A 15584-nucleotide genomic window follows, 5' to 3' on the forward strand; every position below is an offset into this window, starting at 1 on the left:
CGTGAAATTTTATGCGGGTGACGAATCGGAACTCAAAATTTAAATATTAAATTATTTATTTTGCTCGAATGACCAATTGGGATTTTTGGTGTATGGAAAAAATAGTTGGTGACCAATCGGTACTAATGACAAATTGGGAATAACTCTTTCCGTGGTACCTAATGCTTTTTCTGAATATTTTTGTTCCTTTATTACATCATTGGCAACTTTCCCACTGGATGAGTTTTCTAGTAACTAGTTTAGAAACTATTTTTATTCTTGGCCTATTTGTTGCAGTAGTAGAATGTTTTTGTTTTCGACCGAACTATGACGATTAACGATCTTGCAAATTATAATCGATCGTTAAAATGTTTTCATCTGAGATAACGTAAACAGTAAACAAACAATAACATGTTTTTCTGCACAATGTCAATAATATTGTGGCATAAAATAGTTCTTACTCAGTTCATATTAATTATGTGACGAAGTAATGACGAACAAACAAATCAGTAAACAAAAATAACTAGTTATGTTAAGAGCGTGTACGCTCGGCGCGCGATGTCAACTTTAGGTAATACAACGCAAAAAACCGCGCAGACTAGCGTCGCGGCTGTGTGCGTGCCTATCATACTTCACGTATAGTCACACAAACCATTTTGATCCTTTCGAGTGAAATTGGTAGAACAAAAAATATATTATTTAGTAAATAGTTAATAGCGGGAAAATAGTGTAAGTCTATGGATGTCTAAAATATAAAAGCATGAAAATAAGTCGTTAATACTTACACTCTTTTGCAAAAAAATCGGGCACCTATGAAAACCTTGGTTTTGAGGATTTTCTGTATATTACATACAATTTTCAACAGCACTAAATAGTCGATTGATGATTAATGACAATGTTAAGAGTTTCTGTATTTTAACCGATTTAAAAAAAAGAAAGGAGGAGGTTTCAATTAGATTGTTTTGTGATTGTTCTCAATTTGATTGTTCTCGATTTCCCAAAGACGCCTGGACCGATTTGAAAAATTGATTGTTTATATGAATGGTCCAGTCCATCCAGACCGAAAAATTGTGGTCAAATAACAACAATTGCCGGAAAGCCAAATATTGGTGAAGAGCTTGGGTATACCATTGCAAATAAAGTTTTAAGTTATCTATCCTATATGCTTCAAAAGTTATTCGAGATCAAAAGTCAAAATTTGGGTACATCCAAATCATCCTCCTCCGAGCCTTTTTCCCAAACTATGTTGGGGTCGGCTTCCAGTCAATTTGGGTACATCCAAAATGAAAAAAAAAAATTATAGCTCGATTGGTAACAGACATCTGCAATAAGTGATTTCTAGCCTAAGGAGTCCGCCATATTGGATTTAGACTCGCGACACATTTTTTTTCGAGTTATTCATAGCCCTTTCATTTGATACCCATATCGTAGGAATGCATTAAAAACATTTTTTTCTCCATCGTATGGTATACCGCCATATTGGATATAGAATCATACATTGTCATTAAAACTGAACATTCAAACAAAATTTCAACTCAATCGATAAAAAAATATGCTTCAAAATTGAGCTTTAAATAAAATAGTAATGTATCAAGATTTGTTGGTCGCGCTTGAAATGTACTCTATTCTTGGTATCCACGGCAGAGGTTATTCACCCTACGCGATGTGACGGAGCGACACGTCCTCTCTCTGTGAAGCCTTGCGGCGGTCTGGTTTGAGTTGACTCGCGTGCAGCGTTTTATAGTAGTTTTTAAATAATTTATAAAAAAATAAAAACGAGAGATTAAATTATAATATAAAGTTTATGTTTTAAAGAAAGAGTTATATTACTATAGTAAATAATTGTTATATTAAATTAAGTAAGATAGATAGGTAAAAAAAGCATTTGAAATTCACAATTTTTCACATTGTTAAAATATTTTTTTCTGAAAGATAGAGACCTAAATCAAAAAATGTTTTCAACTAACTATAAGCATGGGGATTTCGTCTATGAGTAAAAAAATAATTATGATTAGATTTGCCACTGTTTTCACATGAATTTAAGCTTCGAAATAGACGCTGAACGGGAATTTTATAAAACATCTGTTACGTTATAGGGGTTTTAAGTATTTAAACTACACAAATTGAAATTTATGTTCAATTAACTATATAGACAGTGAAATTACCTTGCTTTATTAAAAAATAACATAGTTATAGGATAAGTAGTTACTGAGAAACAGTGGTTTGAAAAGTACCATTTTAGGCCAAATGGCGCGCTGTTGACGTACACGCTCTTAATGAATGCACTGTCCAAGCCAGCAACATTTTTGTCCGCAAATCTTCTAGCTAAGTAAGTAATGAAACTCGTTCAAGTAACAGTATTTGCTAGTTGGTCATTTGGATAATCAAATTAGGCTTGTCAAAAGACAAGGCCAGTGGTTTTATCAGGGTTGAAAGAATTTTTCACATCGGACCAGAGTACCCGAGATTAGCGCATTTATTATATTAGGTAGTAGGTACGTACAGATTATAGAGGCTTCAGGCTCTAGCAGTAAGGCTCTAGAATTGAAAGGCATTTTTGCAGGACATAATTATTGCAAATACACCCTTTTATACTATTGTGTAACAGTAGCAGTGTACTTTCAAAGATACAACTACTTACGCGGCACACAATGCCCTCTGTACTAAGGGCCTCATTGAAATTCAATATCTATTACATAAGCCTGATGCCGTTATGCTAACAACCAGCGTCTCACGCCTGAGAAACAGTCTATGCATCTTGCTTAAGTAAATAGGACCACACATAGTCTTCAGGCGGTCAGGTGAACGTGCCTAGACTAGCTACGCCTAACGCCGAGCCTACGGTACTTATGTTAGGTTTAACATTTAACGACATGTTAACAAATGAATTTGCTTCTTGTACCGTTAGGTCAGCAGATGAGATACGTCTGGGCGCCTGCGAAAATGCCAATCTTTTTAATGAAGGGTTTTTAAACCTTTGGGAATTCCAAGTTTTGTTTCATTAATTTGTCTTCTGCGAAGGTGAACATTGGAAATGTTATTGGGAAAAAACATACAAATAAATCCATATTGAGAGCCTCCTCCTTTTTGAGAAGTCTGTTAAAGATACGCGGTGACGACAACCCGTTCTGTAATCACCTGTAATTTAATTTGATTACATATTTTTGAAACGTGTCTGGATTAAAAAAAAAAACTAAATAATTATGAATGACTTTGCGATTTGCAAGACTTGATAGGTCTGGGGTCAACTGGATGGAACTGGTTTCCAAATGTCTAATACTGTTATACGGTAGCATTCCTAAGTATTAACCCATAAATATGGTCACATGAGCGAAAATATTAATTGGGTAGAGGGTTCATGTTTCAAGGCGAGTTACAGTTTTGTAAACTTCTTAGTAGTCAGACAAAAACTATCAATAGTTATTACTTTTAAGGACCAAAAGTATTATCGTGCTTTCCTAGTGTAAATTAAGCCATATTCATTTTTAATACAAATGGAACTAAATACCAGGCTGAGCTCTTCGTAAGATCTCGATATTAAGAGTTTAGTTACCCTTCAATTGGCAGACCTGAGAACGCAAAGCTTGATGTCCCCAAGTGAGCGATCAAGTTGACAGTCATTTATTTCGTGCTATCCCACAAAGTACACCTATATGTAAGTGACCTCGAAATGCGATGCGAATGCGACAAATGCTACAAAAAAATCTGCTCTAATGAATGTCACTCCAATTAAATCTGTATAATCGCAATCTGCAAAGCGTAAATCCGTCTGTCACCTGTCTGTCGACGCAACAAGGCCACTGGGCCACACGAGTACATTGACAACGGAAACTTATACCACGGGAAGTAAATACACTTCCACATCGCAAGCATCATTGAATTGTAACGACTTGAAAGCAAAACTCGTTTCACATTGACAACTTTATACGGTAATGTGCAATTGAAGTGGCAACCTGCTAATCAATGGACAGTGGACACTAGTATGATGTCGTTTTTTTGCGATCGGTATCTTCCAAGAGTAGGCCGCCTTGAGACGTGGGAATTCGCAGTTATTCGCCGACGATATCCTTAGCTGAGACTTCCTGAACTGACGCCGACTGACGTACATGTACTAAGCATTTGCATATTAACGGTAAACGGGTTGCTAATTGTAATTACTTTTGAGCAACTTGCAGGTGCGTCAAGTGAGGAATTTTGCAGCGAATAGATATTATTTGTTTGCCATTATGAGCTATCCTTAAGTTTATCGGTTCGTCTACTCGAACTATTTTACGCGAGTCTGTTTTCCTATAGCGTGCCAACTTCATCTGTGCCATTTGTGTCAAGGACAGAGTTCATTGAGACAGAAATATGTTCAATTCTATTGTTCTATGACTTTTCTAAGGTATTTAGCCTTCTTCGCTCTCGGGATCATCCCGCAGTTTTTACCTAGATAGAGGATAACAGTTCCTAGTTGAAAATACATAGTATTAGAGAAACATAAACTTCAATCTTCAAACCCCTATAGATGAACATACATAGTTTTAAATATCATAGTTTTAAATGTCCTCACCATAATATTCTTTTCCTTTTCAGGCTACTGAGAGTCAAGTGGCGCCTATAGTGTCTCTGCTAGCCGGCTTCTATCTTCTTCTGGGCCCCATAGCATCAGCCTTAGCGAACAAGTAAGTGTAGATCTTTGCTTGAATAACTTATCTCCACCTAAGCTTTGCGTAGGTACAACCCTCCAATCATCTCAATCGTTAATCCCAACAGTCTGAGTCAGAAAACAATTGAATTGGATTCAGCCATCAAAAAAGATTGTGGTGACATCCATCAGATAGTCTGAAAATTCATACATTATTGTATAAAATTAAAACTGAGCAATTAATTCCTTATTTATTCTTTATAATAACTATTATTATTTACCTCCAGGTATGGATTCCGCAAGGTGTCAATCTCCGGCAGTGTGATTGCGTTCATCGGATTTGCCATCTCCTACTATGCCACTAGCCCTCTCTACCTTTACATTACATATGGACTTATTGGAGGTAAGATAATATACATATGTATAGAAAAAATATTTATAGTGGCCATTAGTTACAGCTTCAGCCAAACATGAAATATATAACTTCATAAAATAAAAAATAGCGAACCTTCCTACAAGTAGTTGCCTTCATTCTAACTGCTGAAGTGGGGATATTAGACGAGTTAATGGGCAATCTTACTCTGTAAAAAACTTTATTAACAACTAGCTGTTGCCCGCAACTTCGTCTGCGTGGGCAAGTTTCATACAAACTTTCATCCCCTATTTTATTCCCTTGGGGGTAGAATTGATCAAAATCCTTTCTTAGCGGATGCCTACGTCATAACATCTACCTGCATGCCAAATTTCAGCCCGATCCGTCCAGTGGTTTCAGCTGTGCGTTGATAGATCACTATGTCAGTCAGTCAGTCAGTCAGTCACCTTTGAGTTTTATATATTTAGATTTTCAACTTGATTTCAGAAAAATTATAAACTTCTGTGTAGATTTTGTATTAATATAAAAACCTTTTTCCAGGTTTTGGAGTATGCTTGATATTCATGCCAGCAGTGTTGACTGTTGGGTTCTACTTCGAGAAATGGCGCGCTCTAGCGACGGGCATCGCTCTCTGTGGCTCTGGAGTCGGCACCTTCGTGATGTCACCAATCACTGCCATACTTATCAACAAATTCGGATGGAGGGTCACTATTCTGTTTCAAGCTGGTAAGTAACATTTGAATATTGATCATAATATAGAAATATTCGCGACCCATCAAACAAAAGAAGGATGTGCCGTTAATGCAGAAACATTTTATATAAAAACTACTATAACATTATTTCAAAACTTTTCTAAAACTATATACAGGTACATATGTAACTATTGAAACATTTGCCCTAATTTCATATTTTCTTTCAGGTATGATGCTGTCTTGCATAATTTTTGGATCAACATTCAGACCGATAAAACCGATCACAGTAGTAGTGGAGGAAGAATCAAGCGGGGACAAGGAAGACGAACGTAGAGCCGAAGTTGAAAAAGTCAAAGACATGATGAAACTTCAAGGCAGACTGGATGCAGGCATCAGAATGCCGCACGATATGAAGTTCGCTACCAGAGCTACTCCCCACACCTGGATGGGAGTGCCAAACAACACTCGCTATCCAACAGCCGAGGAGGTCTTCCGTGGAAGCACTACTGTCATCAATGCTCAACGCCGATCTTCCGCCACAGCGAGTGCAATCAAAACTAACCTTGGAGCCAAACCCGCATACGCAACAGTCTCCGAGAAAGACGAACAAGAAGACTCTAGCACCACCCCTGAGAAGCAAGCAAAGCAACCCTTGATCGGATCGGTTCTTAGGGTAATATCGCAACAAGACTACCACTCGCAGCGACGACAGTCGTCAACTGTTGACTTGGCTGCCAGACCTTTGAATCGAGAGGATATTTTCTTCGGAGCAAGTTTAGCAAGGCTGCCGCAGTACACGTCTCGAACATCTCTTGGCTATCACTTGGCGGTGACGCATATTCCTCCTCCCGAAGACCCCAAAGACAGCAAGGGCAGATGCCGCATGTGTCCCGTGGCAGTGCGAAGAGCTTTAGCCACTTTACTAGACTTCAGCCTATTTAAATCTTTGACCTTCAATATTCTGGCTATCAGTGGATTTTTCACAATGCTTGGGTTCTTCGTGCCGTTTATGTACGTGCAAAACAGAGCTTACAAAAGTGGGGCCATGGAAAACGACTTGATTGATTGGCTAGTGGCCTCTATAGGAATAGCTAATATAATTGGGCGTGTGTTGTGTGGATTGGTTTCTTCGATGCCGAAAGTATCTCCGTTGTTGGTGACGAACATCGCACTCACCGTGGGTGGTATCAGCACCATGATGAGCAATATCAGCTTTTCTCCGTACTACCAGTTCTTATACTGTGTCCTGTTCGGCTTTTCAGTTGGTGAGTTGGTTGTTGTTTAATTCAATACCTAAGTGATTAAAGCACAAAGATTATTATTATAATTTACTAGTTTCTGCCAGTGGATTCACCCGCATCCCACCTGGAATTGGAAACCTCTGCACGAACCCGGACAAAAAAAGCAACCTATAGTCTTTCTCGTTAAATGGGCTATCAAACGCTAAAAGATTTTTTCAAATCGGACCTGTAGTTCTTGAGATTACAGCGTTCACACAAACAAACTCTTCAGCTATATAATATTTGTATAGATTGACTAATTGTAAAGATAAGCTAATTTTACATATTATTTCTTACAGCTTGCTTTGCCGCGCTCCGTTCGATCGTGGTGGTGGAATACCTCGGTCTGGAGCGGCTAACCAACTGTTATGGCCTGTTCCTTCTCTTCCAAGGCATCGGTGCTTTAATCGGGGCTCCTATTGCAGGTGAGATGATGTTTTGTGATTAACTCACATAAGAAAGATATATAACTATTCAAAGATAGTTAACTTGATAATACCAAGTAGTAACTTATTTAGTAGCCTATTTTGTCGATGGGTTTTACCGGATTCATTCAGCGTGGCAGGAAGAAAACATTTCGCGCAGTTTCAGTTGTCATATTGTTATAACTAGAGGTATATAACCAGACCAGAAGGTCCGCTAGTTTGAAAGTGCTCTTATACACCTCAGTTGACCTCAGCACACCCGCATGGTAATAAAAATTACGACACATAAGCAATGACAATTTAAAAATACACGAGGCTACCTTTTTATTACAGTTCTCAATAATTCAACTATCAGTTCCTTGAGTTTTAATTACTGTGTATTTTACTGAACTGTTTTTATTTCCTTTCACAGGAATGCTATACGACGCCACCGAAAGCTACGATGTTTCATTCTACGTATCGGGAGGATTCATATTATTATCAGCGGTGATGTGCTACCCTATCAGGAGGATCAACAATTGGGAGAAAAACCGCGCGGAAGCTAAGACGAAGGCGTCACTAAGCACAAGCGACAGCCCATTGAGTTTAGTCAATAAAGTGTAAGGACATTGCCGACTACACATTGGTGCCAAAAATAGTGAACGCAGTTTTCCAACTGCGGAAAGAGTGCGTAAAACGAAACGCACCTCTGAGCTGGCATTATACCATCTGCCGAAGGATGAGTGCACTAATGCGTGTGATGAATAACAAATTATGCCACTGCATAGTTTGAATACCAGCCTTATTCCCGTATTCATGAATGACCTTATACGTAAGTGACTGCACACACTGCCAACGTAATGGTTTAACATTACCTTGGCACATTCGTTCATGAATATGGAAATTCTATATAATTGTTTTTGTAAGACTTGGATTTTTTAAATCTACATTTATTTACAAAATGTACCTAGGTTTATGTTAGATTTATCAGTCAGCGTGGAGAGATCAAGTTACATGTAATTTTAATTTTATTGTAAACTAATATACACAGTCCTAAACATGTACCTCGAATACGAAATTATAAATTAGATACATTCCCAATAGTTAAGGATTGGCCAAATTGCGCTCTAGTCGATAAGACTACGTATTCAAATTCACCAAAATTATTAACCTTGCCTTCATAATTAGTTTGTCTGAATGAAAAGAGCTATTATTGGTCCTCACATATTAAAATCGCTATCGCTAGATCTTATGATTTGGATACATCTTTCATTTTCTAAAATCTCACTACAATTTGACCATTCCTTAAATCTTTAACAAAACTGCAAGAGTTGGTTACTTTTGCAATGATTTGATTAAGTCAGATAAATGCATTTAAAATAGGTTTAGAGGTTTTAAAAGTACAAAGACTCGAAATATTATTATAGTTTCGTGTTTTCGTCCCAATTAGGGCCCTTAGAGAGATCTGAAGCCAAAATGTACTTTAAATTATAGTGTTACATTTAACGTTAGATAGCATTGTGTGCCTAGTTCATACTTACTTAAAGTGGTGCATAATATAAGACTACTAAAGAGTACTTCGATTTTATTATCTACCTAATGCATATCATGCTAAATGAATTTATTATCAATTTTAAATATGTGAATAACGAGTAAATTTTCTTAACAATCGTGCCTTTGAATGAATTATATTTTATTATGAACATATTCATGTTACGTAAATAAATTGAACTCAAATGTTAAACGTAGTCGTTGTTATAGCAGAAGTTATATTGTAAATAAAGTGGTAATGCAATTATTGTAGGACGTAGTTAGTAATATGTGTTACTAACATATTTAATTTAGTTTAAGGACTATTACTGTGGCTGTGGTCTAATAGCGTATATATGCTTAAATTGTTTACTTACCTAATTAAGAAATCATAGTCATTCACTTTCGAATCGTAAATCATTTGATCATAAAAAAATGTTGCCACTAACCATTTTTATTCCTTTTAAAGATACTTAACTCTTTGAATAGCTATCTTTTTGTACCTTAAAATGCAGATTAAAATAAAGACAGTTTATAATATTTTTAGACAAAGATTTTGAGTAGTTACTCCTTTAGGTACAAAAGTACAATATAATTTATTTGTTGAGAATTTGTTACTTTTTGATAGTGACTATGATTTTTTTTTATTTGTTTAATATGTTTGTCGATGCCACAGTGCCATATCATAGTGTAAAATTATTTATGGAATGATCCTGGAGCACGCTTGACTATTGTCTTGCCGTTCATCATGACAATTTAACGTACAAATTGTCGATGGAAAAATAATATGTCTCTTGTTTAACCGTTTTGTGATGATAAGTGTGTAAACAATCATACAATCTTCCTTGGCCCTTTTGAAATACATGATATTTGCCAAATAAACATATTGGTTTTATTTGACTGTATAGGTATAATCCTTGCGAATCGTGGCAGCACAAGTACCACACATATGATTGAGTTTGGCGTCCAGCAAAATATCAGAAATAATCAGAATCAAGGGGGAACGCCTTCATTGAAATAGGCTGTGAGTTTTTATGAATGAATTATCATGTAGGTACTTACAGGATGACAGGAACACCGGGATCACCACATCACAACACTTTTAGTCGTATTCACAGGTGTTTTTTGGTTTTTACACCGCACGCGCAGTTATCGATGCCGGCCGGCTGGCCAGCCGGTGTACATAAGGGGAGTACATAAGGCGAGAACATAAGGGGAGTACATAAGGGAGTTTACAAATTAGTAAAGATAAGGGATTGCATTCTAGGAGTACATAAGCACATAAGGGACATTATTTATTTATATTCATAAGGGGATTACATAGGCGTACATAAGAAAGTATATAAGGGGAGTACATAAGGAACTATACAAGAACACATAAGAAATTAGTCCAATCCAGAATCTGTCGTACACCGAACAAACGAAAGAAGTATGTATATGTATAAAGGGGGGGGAACATAAGTATAATGTTGATGTTCTCCTAGCCGATTATTGGCCACGGCGGCTGTTTTCATGTAAGGAGATTAGCCAAGCCTTATTAGCCATGTTATGGTGCACAAGCATTTGCGCAGACAGACACAGGGGCACTCACTATTTCTTCACTATTATAATCCGATGGGATGGCAATCTGACACGACCGGAGAGAGATTAGGCGCAGGACCGACATTTTCGTGCTCTCCGATGCACGGGTGTATCAATCACAAACTTCCAGGCTCCGGGCTTCTTTGTGAGTCGTCTAAAACACACAAAGAGATTTCGGCCCGACTCGAGAATCGAACCCGAGACCTCGTGCTAAGCAGGCGCACTTGCAACAGCTAGACTAACGGGGCAATTTAAGGAAGCGGGGAGTACAAGTACTTAAGTCAAAAAGTCAAAGTTAAAACCCAAGGCCCAAGACAATAATTTCTTGTTTATCGGCCATTTATTTGAAAAAAAAATGGAGATTGCTTTAAGGAATATAATATATATAATATACTATAAAATACATATGAAGCGAATAAAACAATACATTGGCGCAAAAAGATGTTATATTTGCATTTTATTTACAAAACATAAACCTAAGAGTTGGAGTTGGGTCCACGTCTGCGGCCGAAGGTCTGCACAACATTCACGAATCTGGCAAAGATGATGAAACTTGTTAAATATCTTTTAAATACAATCACTGAGCAATACACTACAATCCAATGTGCCCTGGATGTGTCCAACTTGCTCGCGGGAGGACCTTGTGACCGCATCCGGCCGTGCTCTCGCTGTGGCGGCATATTGGGCTTACAAAGTGTAATCTCACTATAAGACATGTCATCGACATGAATACAATCACATCTACAGGTATTTATATTATGCAGCCAAAGAATTTGATTGCTTGAATGCAGTAATCTCAGAAACCACTTGACCAATTTGATCAGTTATTTCAGTTTTATCAGCCCATTTCACTCTATGTTTTATCTTGGAGGATAGAATACCCATGGGAGGTGAAACTGCTGGCAAAAGCTAGTTTTTTTTTAACACTTTGAAGTATCCCTTCCAAACACAATGTAAGCATTATGAGTTCAATAAAAGTCATTATGTGTATGGAAAATACTTAAACAGTTTGTGCATGTGAAGCACACATGATTATGATGTGATGTCATTGATAAGAGTCAAGTGTTATGGAATATTTATACATGAATAATTATTGATTTCTTTGTGTGGATAAACTTGAGGGCAATCATAACTGCAATTTAGAAATTTCATTCTTGGGTCACCTATATATATAAAAATGAAACCCGCTTTCCGTTGTCACAACATAACATGAAAACGGCTTGACAAATTTGGCTGAAAATTAGAGGGGAGGTAATTTAGACCCAGGAGAACGGAAGTTTTTGTCACCATCCGGCTACGGGACGCGGGGGAAACCGCGGGCGAAAGCTAGTTACCAATAAAACACAGATTAAGTTGATATTTACCGTCTGTTGTACTGGATCCTACGCTTAGCACGGCCAGTCTTCTTCTTCTTCTTTTGTTGCTTCTCAACCTTGGGGGTCTGGCCTTTGACCTTACCTGAAAGATAAAATAAAAAATTATGATAAATGAAAGCATTTGGAGAAGTCTAAAAGAATAAAATGTAGAATAAAAAAGTACCCTTTTTCCAAATTAATTTCTCATTTAAATGGCCCATATAAAATTCAATTTACTGCCTCTTCCAAGTATGTATTACACTTCAGTGCAACATATTTAGGATAACAAAAAGGTATCTAGTTATCGTAGCTCAACAACATTGCACAAGTTATGAAATTATCGTTCCATCAAATGTGTAATAACTGAAGTAAATAAAAACATTCTTATTGCAAGGTTTTCCATAAAAATGTTCTTATTGCCAGATTTTCGTACACTATTAGCAATTCAAACATGAATTTATTTGCTATGCATTCTTGAAGAAAATGTGAGTAAGTGTGTATGTACAACGTTCGCTGCACCAAATGTAACATTTATGAAGATTGTTGTAGTCCCCTAAAAAAGGTAAAACTACAAAAAAATAAGAACATACAAAGAAATAAAAAGTCATATAGGAGATAGACTCACCGGCACGAGCCAAGGATCCGTGCACTTTACCACCGAGCAGTGGGATGGTCAGGTCCAGTTCATTGGAGGAGAGCTCTGACACCAGGCAGGAGTCTTCCACGGGGGCACCGCACAGGGACAGGGTCACCTCCTCGGCACCGACCTCAGCAAGGGCGAGGATACGCTCCTGAAAGCAATGAGTCATTTCCGTAAGTTGGGACAATGCATCATTCCAGTTGGGGCAACATAACCTATAAACAGAAGTTCAAGATAGTACTTTTTAAGTTTTTTAGTGATTGTCAGGAATATTTATTGCGTCGTAATATAAATTTAGGTTTCTTATTACTAAAAAGATAAACAGAAATATGTGCTAGGGAACAATAGAGATTCCACAACTTGATCGTCATACGGTCATGTTTTAAGGTAACTAAAAAATATAAATTACCTTGATTTGACCAATGGTCTCCTCTCCATTGACGTCTAAGACGTGCGTCGACTGTCCTCTGATGTGCAACTGCATTTTGAGGCCTCTGAAATGGAAACGTAATATTCAACGGCGTGGTCAGGGAGCACGATAACAAACTCTTCGCTTGTGTAGACGAATACAACAGATTTAACACATAGTAAGATTTTTTATCGTATAAAATCACATTTACTAACACTCAAAACCCTTTTTTTGTCCAGAAAATCACAAAACTAAATCAAAAAATGTGGAATCGTGGGAAATACTAACCTTATCAGCCAAGTCTGACAAGCGAAAGAAACAAAGATGGTGGACGGAAAAGGAAGCACATTGAATTGACGTTTGACAATCTACACTACTATGCTTTTTTAATCTGTGAGTCGGTTTCCTTATAAATATCCATTCACTAGTTCTTTAAAATCAGCTATCAAACTGCCTGCATAAATAGACGAAACATTTTAAAAACTATTACAGAGTTATTTAATCATTAACATAAACTTAAAATAAAGTATCTTATAAATTCATGGCATAAACCAAAACGAAATAATGCTAAAATTAAATATTACTATGCAAGCACGATACCATACCATTTGTACTAATACTACTTAATTATTTTTCGCTGACGATATTTTAAAATTACCACAAACGTGATTTTTTTTTGTCTAGGCCTTTTTCTTACTTACTCTTAACTTCCAAGATGTAAATGGTATTTTTTTTTAATAAGTGAAATTCATTCTTTATTTTATAATATTTACATAATATTTACATTAATTTTAAAAATTAAAAATAAACTTATATATACAACTTAAAACTAATACATTGCATATACTATTTTACATACATGCAATGCAATGGTATTTTGGTTGAGACTTTTGGTTTACGTGATTTACATATTGAACAGCTTTCCTTAGCGCCTTAGTAGTTTCTTTGGTGCTGGGGTGGGAAGCGAAATAAATAAAACATTGGTTTCTAAACGTTGGCAAGCGGTCTGTCCACTCTATAGCTCGTGATTGGCTGTCTGAAAAAAGCGGCTGACTGTGCCGTGTGATGTGATCTGTCCGATTCTGTGATTTCATATACCGAAAAATGGTTAAATAAAATATATTGACACCACCAAATTTCAACGCTACCCTGTTAAATCTTTATCATGCTGTCGCAGCTGCTACGTCAGTTTCTGTTTACAATAGTGCATTTTGTTATAAGTTTACTTGTTGCTGTTCAAAATGTTTATTCCCGATTATGGGTTAAAAAGTGCATTTTACCTCAAAACGAGGTGACGAAGAGTGATATAAAAGTTATATTAGAACACTTGCCAAGAGTTACCAAGAAACTCAAACATTTAGTGATCCTGACAGACACCGAGGAACACTCCTTCAGTACGCTTGCTCGCATGGTTATCTGGAGCCTGGTAGCCGGGATATCATACGTGAGCTTCTATGATATAACGGGTAAAGTATTCTTTTAGTTCTCATTAGTATGAAATCACTAAGAACCTCATGTCACACTCAATGTATTCTATTACCTACTGATTATATTATTTTACATAGCTATACAAATTTTATATTCCTAAAACAAAAATACTGCAATGTTTTATTTGCATTTTTGACCAATAAATTATGAATTTAGTTCACAATAGCTTTAAACATCTTTTGTAGATTTCAAGCAAGATAGGGATGATGCATTGATTTAGATAAGAATGATGAAATATCTACTTGTTAATTTATTGTATGAAACATAATGAGTTTAGCTACAACTGTTATTCTAATCAGAATCTATTGTTTTCAGGAGAATTAAAAGAAAATGAAGAAAAACTATTTCTTGAAGTAGAAAAGAATAAAAAGGGTGTGCCAGGTTGCATAAAGTGGTACAAAAAGCCTGACTTGAATGGCTACACAAATGGGATGCAAGCCCACACTGTGTACATAAATATATTTAATAGCAAAGATGGCAAGCCCACTGTTACACAATGTATACGTGAGATTGCAGCAGATAGAGTTAAATGTAGTAGAGAATCTAAGGAATATACAGCACAAGAATTAGACAATGCCCTTAAACTAATGTACCCTTCCATTCCTGATCCAGAATTAGTTTTATATACTGGTCCTCTATGTTGTACCCATGGGTTATTGCCATGGCAAATAAGACTCTCAGAGTTTATACAACTTTCCATAGACCATAGTGTAAGTATTGAGAATTATATAGGTGCATTGTACAGATACAATAAATGTGATCAAAGATTTGGTAAGTGAGATTGGGGTTAGCCTCAACGGTAGGCCTAAGATTAATTGAATATTTATACGGGCATTATCCATTGGTAACCATCAGGAGTGAATGTGTAAATAGGTGCTTTATTTAAATATCAGATACATTATTTTATTACTAGATAACATTAATGATCAGTGCATTAACTAACATTTTAATCATGAGCCAAGGCCTATTACATTATTTGTATAAATAAATTAAATGTACCTTTATTGACATGAATAATAAATTGATACCAAGCTATACCATGTTGTCATTGGAAATGTATAAATTTTATATAGAATTTAGGCTGTACTTCAATACAAACAGTGAGCAATAAACCTATAGAAATTCATATGAACAGTATATTTATAATTTTTAAATTAAAATAAATATGTAAACTTGAACAAATATGGTGTTTTATTCTAATACTACATTATAATATTTATTAATAT

At 36.2% G+C, this 15584-nt stretch overlaps 3 protein-coding genes across 7 annotated transcripts in view; 2 read left to right on the forward strand and 1 right to left on the reverse strand.

The window, feature by feature from the left end:
* LOC110371940 (monocarboxylate transporter 3) overlaps positions 1–9767 on the forward strand; it is a 36514-nt gene extending 26747 nt beyond the window's left edge. For all 4 annotated transcript variants that reach the window (XM_064035432.1, XM_064035430.1, XM_064035431.1 and 1 more), the window contains exons 4-9: positions 4555–4643; positions 4894–5009; positions 5520–5705; positions 5899–6936; positions 7251–7376; positions 7789–9767. In XM_064035432.1, coding sequence (XP_063891502.1) covers positions 4555–4643; positions 4894–5009; positions 5520–5705; positions 5899–6936; positions 7251–7376; positions 7789–7979 — 1746 coding nt within the window. In that variant the 3' untranslated portion in view covers positions 7980–9767. The remainder of the gene's footprint in view (positions 1–4554; positions 4644–4893; positions 5010–5519; positions 5706–5898; positions 6937–7250; positions 7377–7788) is intronic.
* Positions 9768–10894: 1127 nt separating this feature from the next.
* Positions 10895–13239, reverse strand: LOC110373129 (ubiquitin-like FUBI-ribosomal protein eS30 fusion protein). 2 transcript variants are annotated; one of them, XM_021330308.3, is made up of 5 exons: positions 13159–13239; positions 12871–12955; positions 12447–12612; positions 11831–11924; positions 10895–11000 (listed from the first exon to the last, which is right to left on the reverse strand). In XM_021330308.3, exons 2-5 carry the CDS (start codon positions 12943–12945, stop codon positions 10943–10945), a joined length of 393 nt encoding a protein of 130 aa, XP_021185983.1. In that variant the 5' UTR covers positions 12946–12955; positions 13159–13239; the 3' UTR covers positions 10895–10942. The 2 variants fall into 2 exon arrangements, with proteins under 2 accessions (XP_021185983.1, XP_021185991.1); XM_021330316.3 differs by lacking the exon at positions 13159–13239 and adding an exon at positions 13086–13156.
* Positions 13240–13890: 651 nt separating this feature from the next.
* On the forward strand, positions 13891–15280 carry LOC110372933 (dehydrodolichyl diphosphate synthase complex subunit nus1). The gene is made up of 2 exons (XM_021329972.3): positions 13891–14336; positions 14674–15280. The coding sequence occupies exons 1-2, from the start codon at positions 14036–14038 to the stop codon at positions 15135–15137; spliced, it is 765 nt and encodes a 254-aa protein (XP_021185647.3). The 5' UTR covers positions 13891–14035; the 3' UTR covers positions 15138–15280.
* Positions 15281–15584: the final 304 nt, after the last annotated feature.

This window comes from Helicoverpa armigera, chromosome 7, assembly GCF_030705265.1.
Source record: "Helicoverpa armigera isolate CAAS_96S chromosome 7, ASM3070526v1, whole genome shotgun sequence".
Lineage (NCBI taxonomy): Eukaryota > Metazoa > Arthropoda > Insecta > Lepidoptera > Noctuidae > Helicoverpa > Helicoverpa armigera.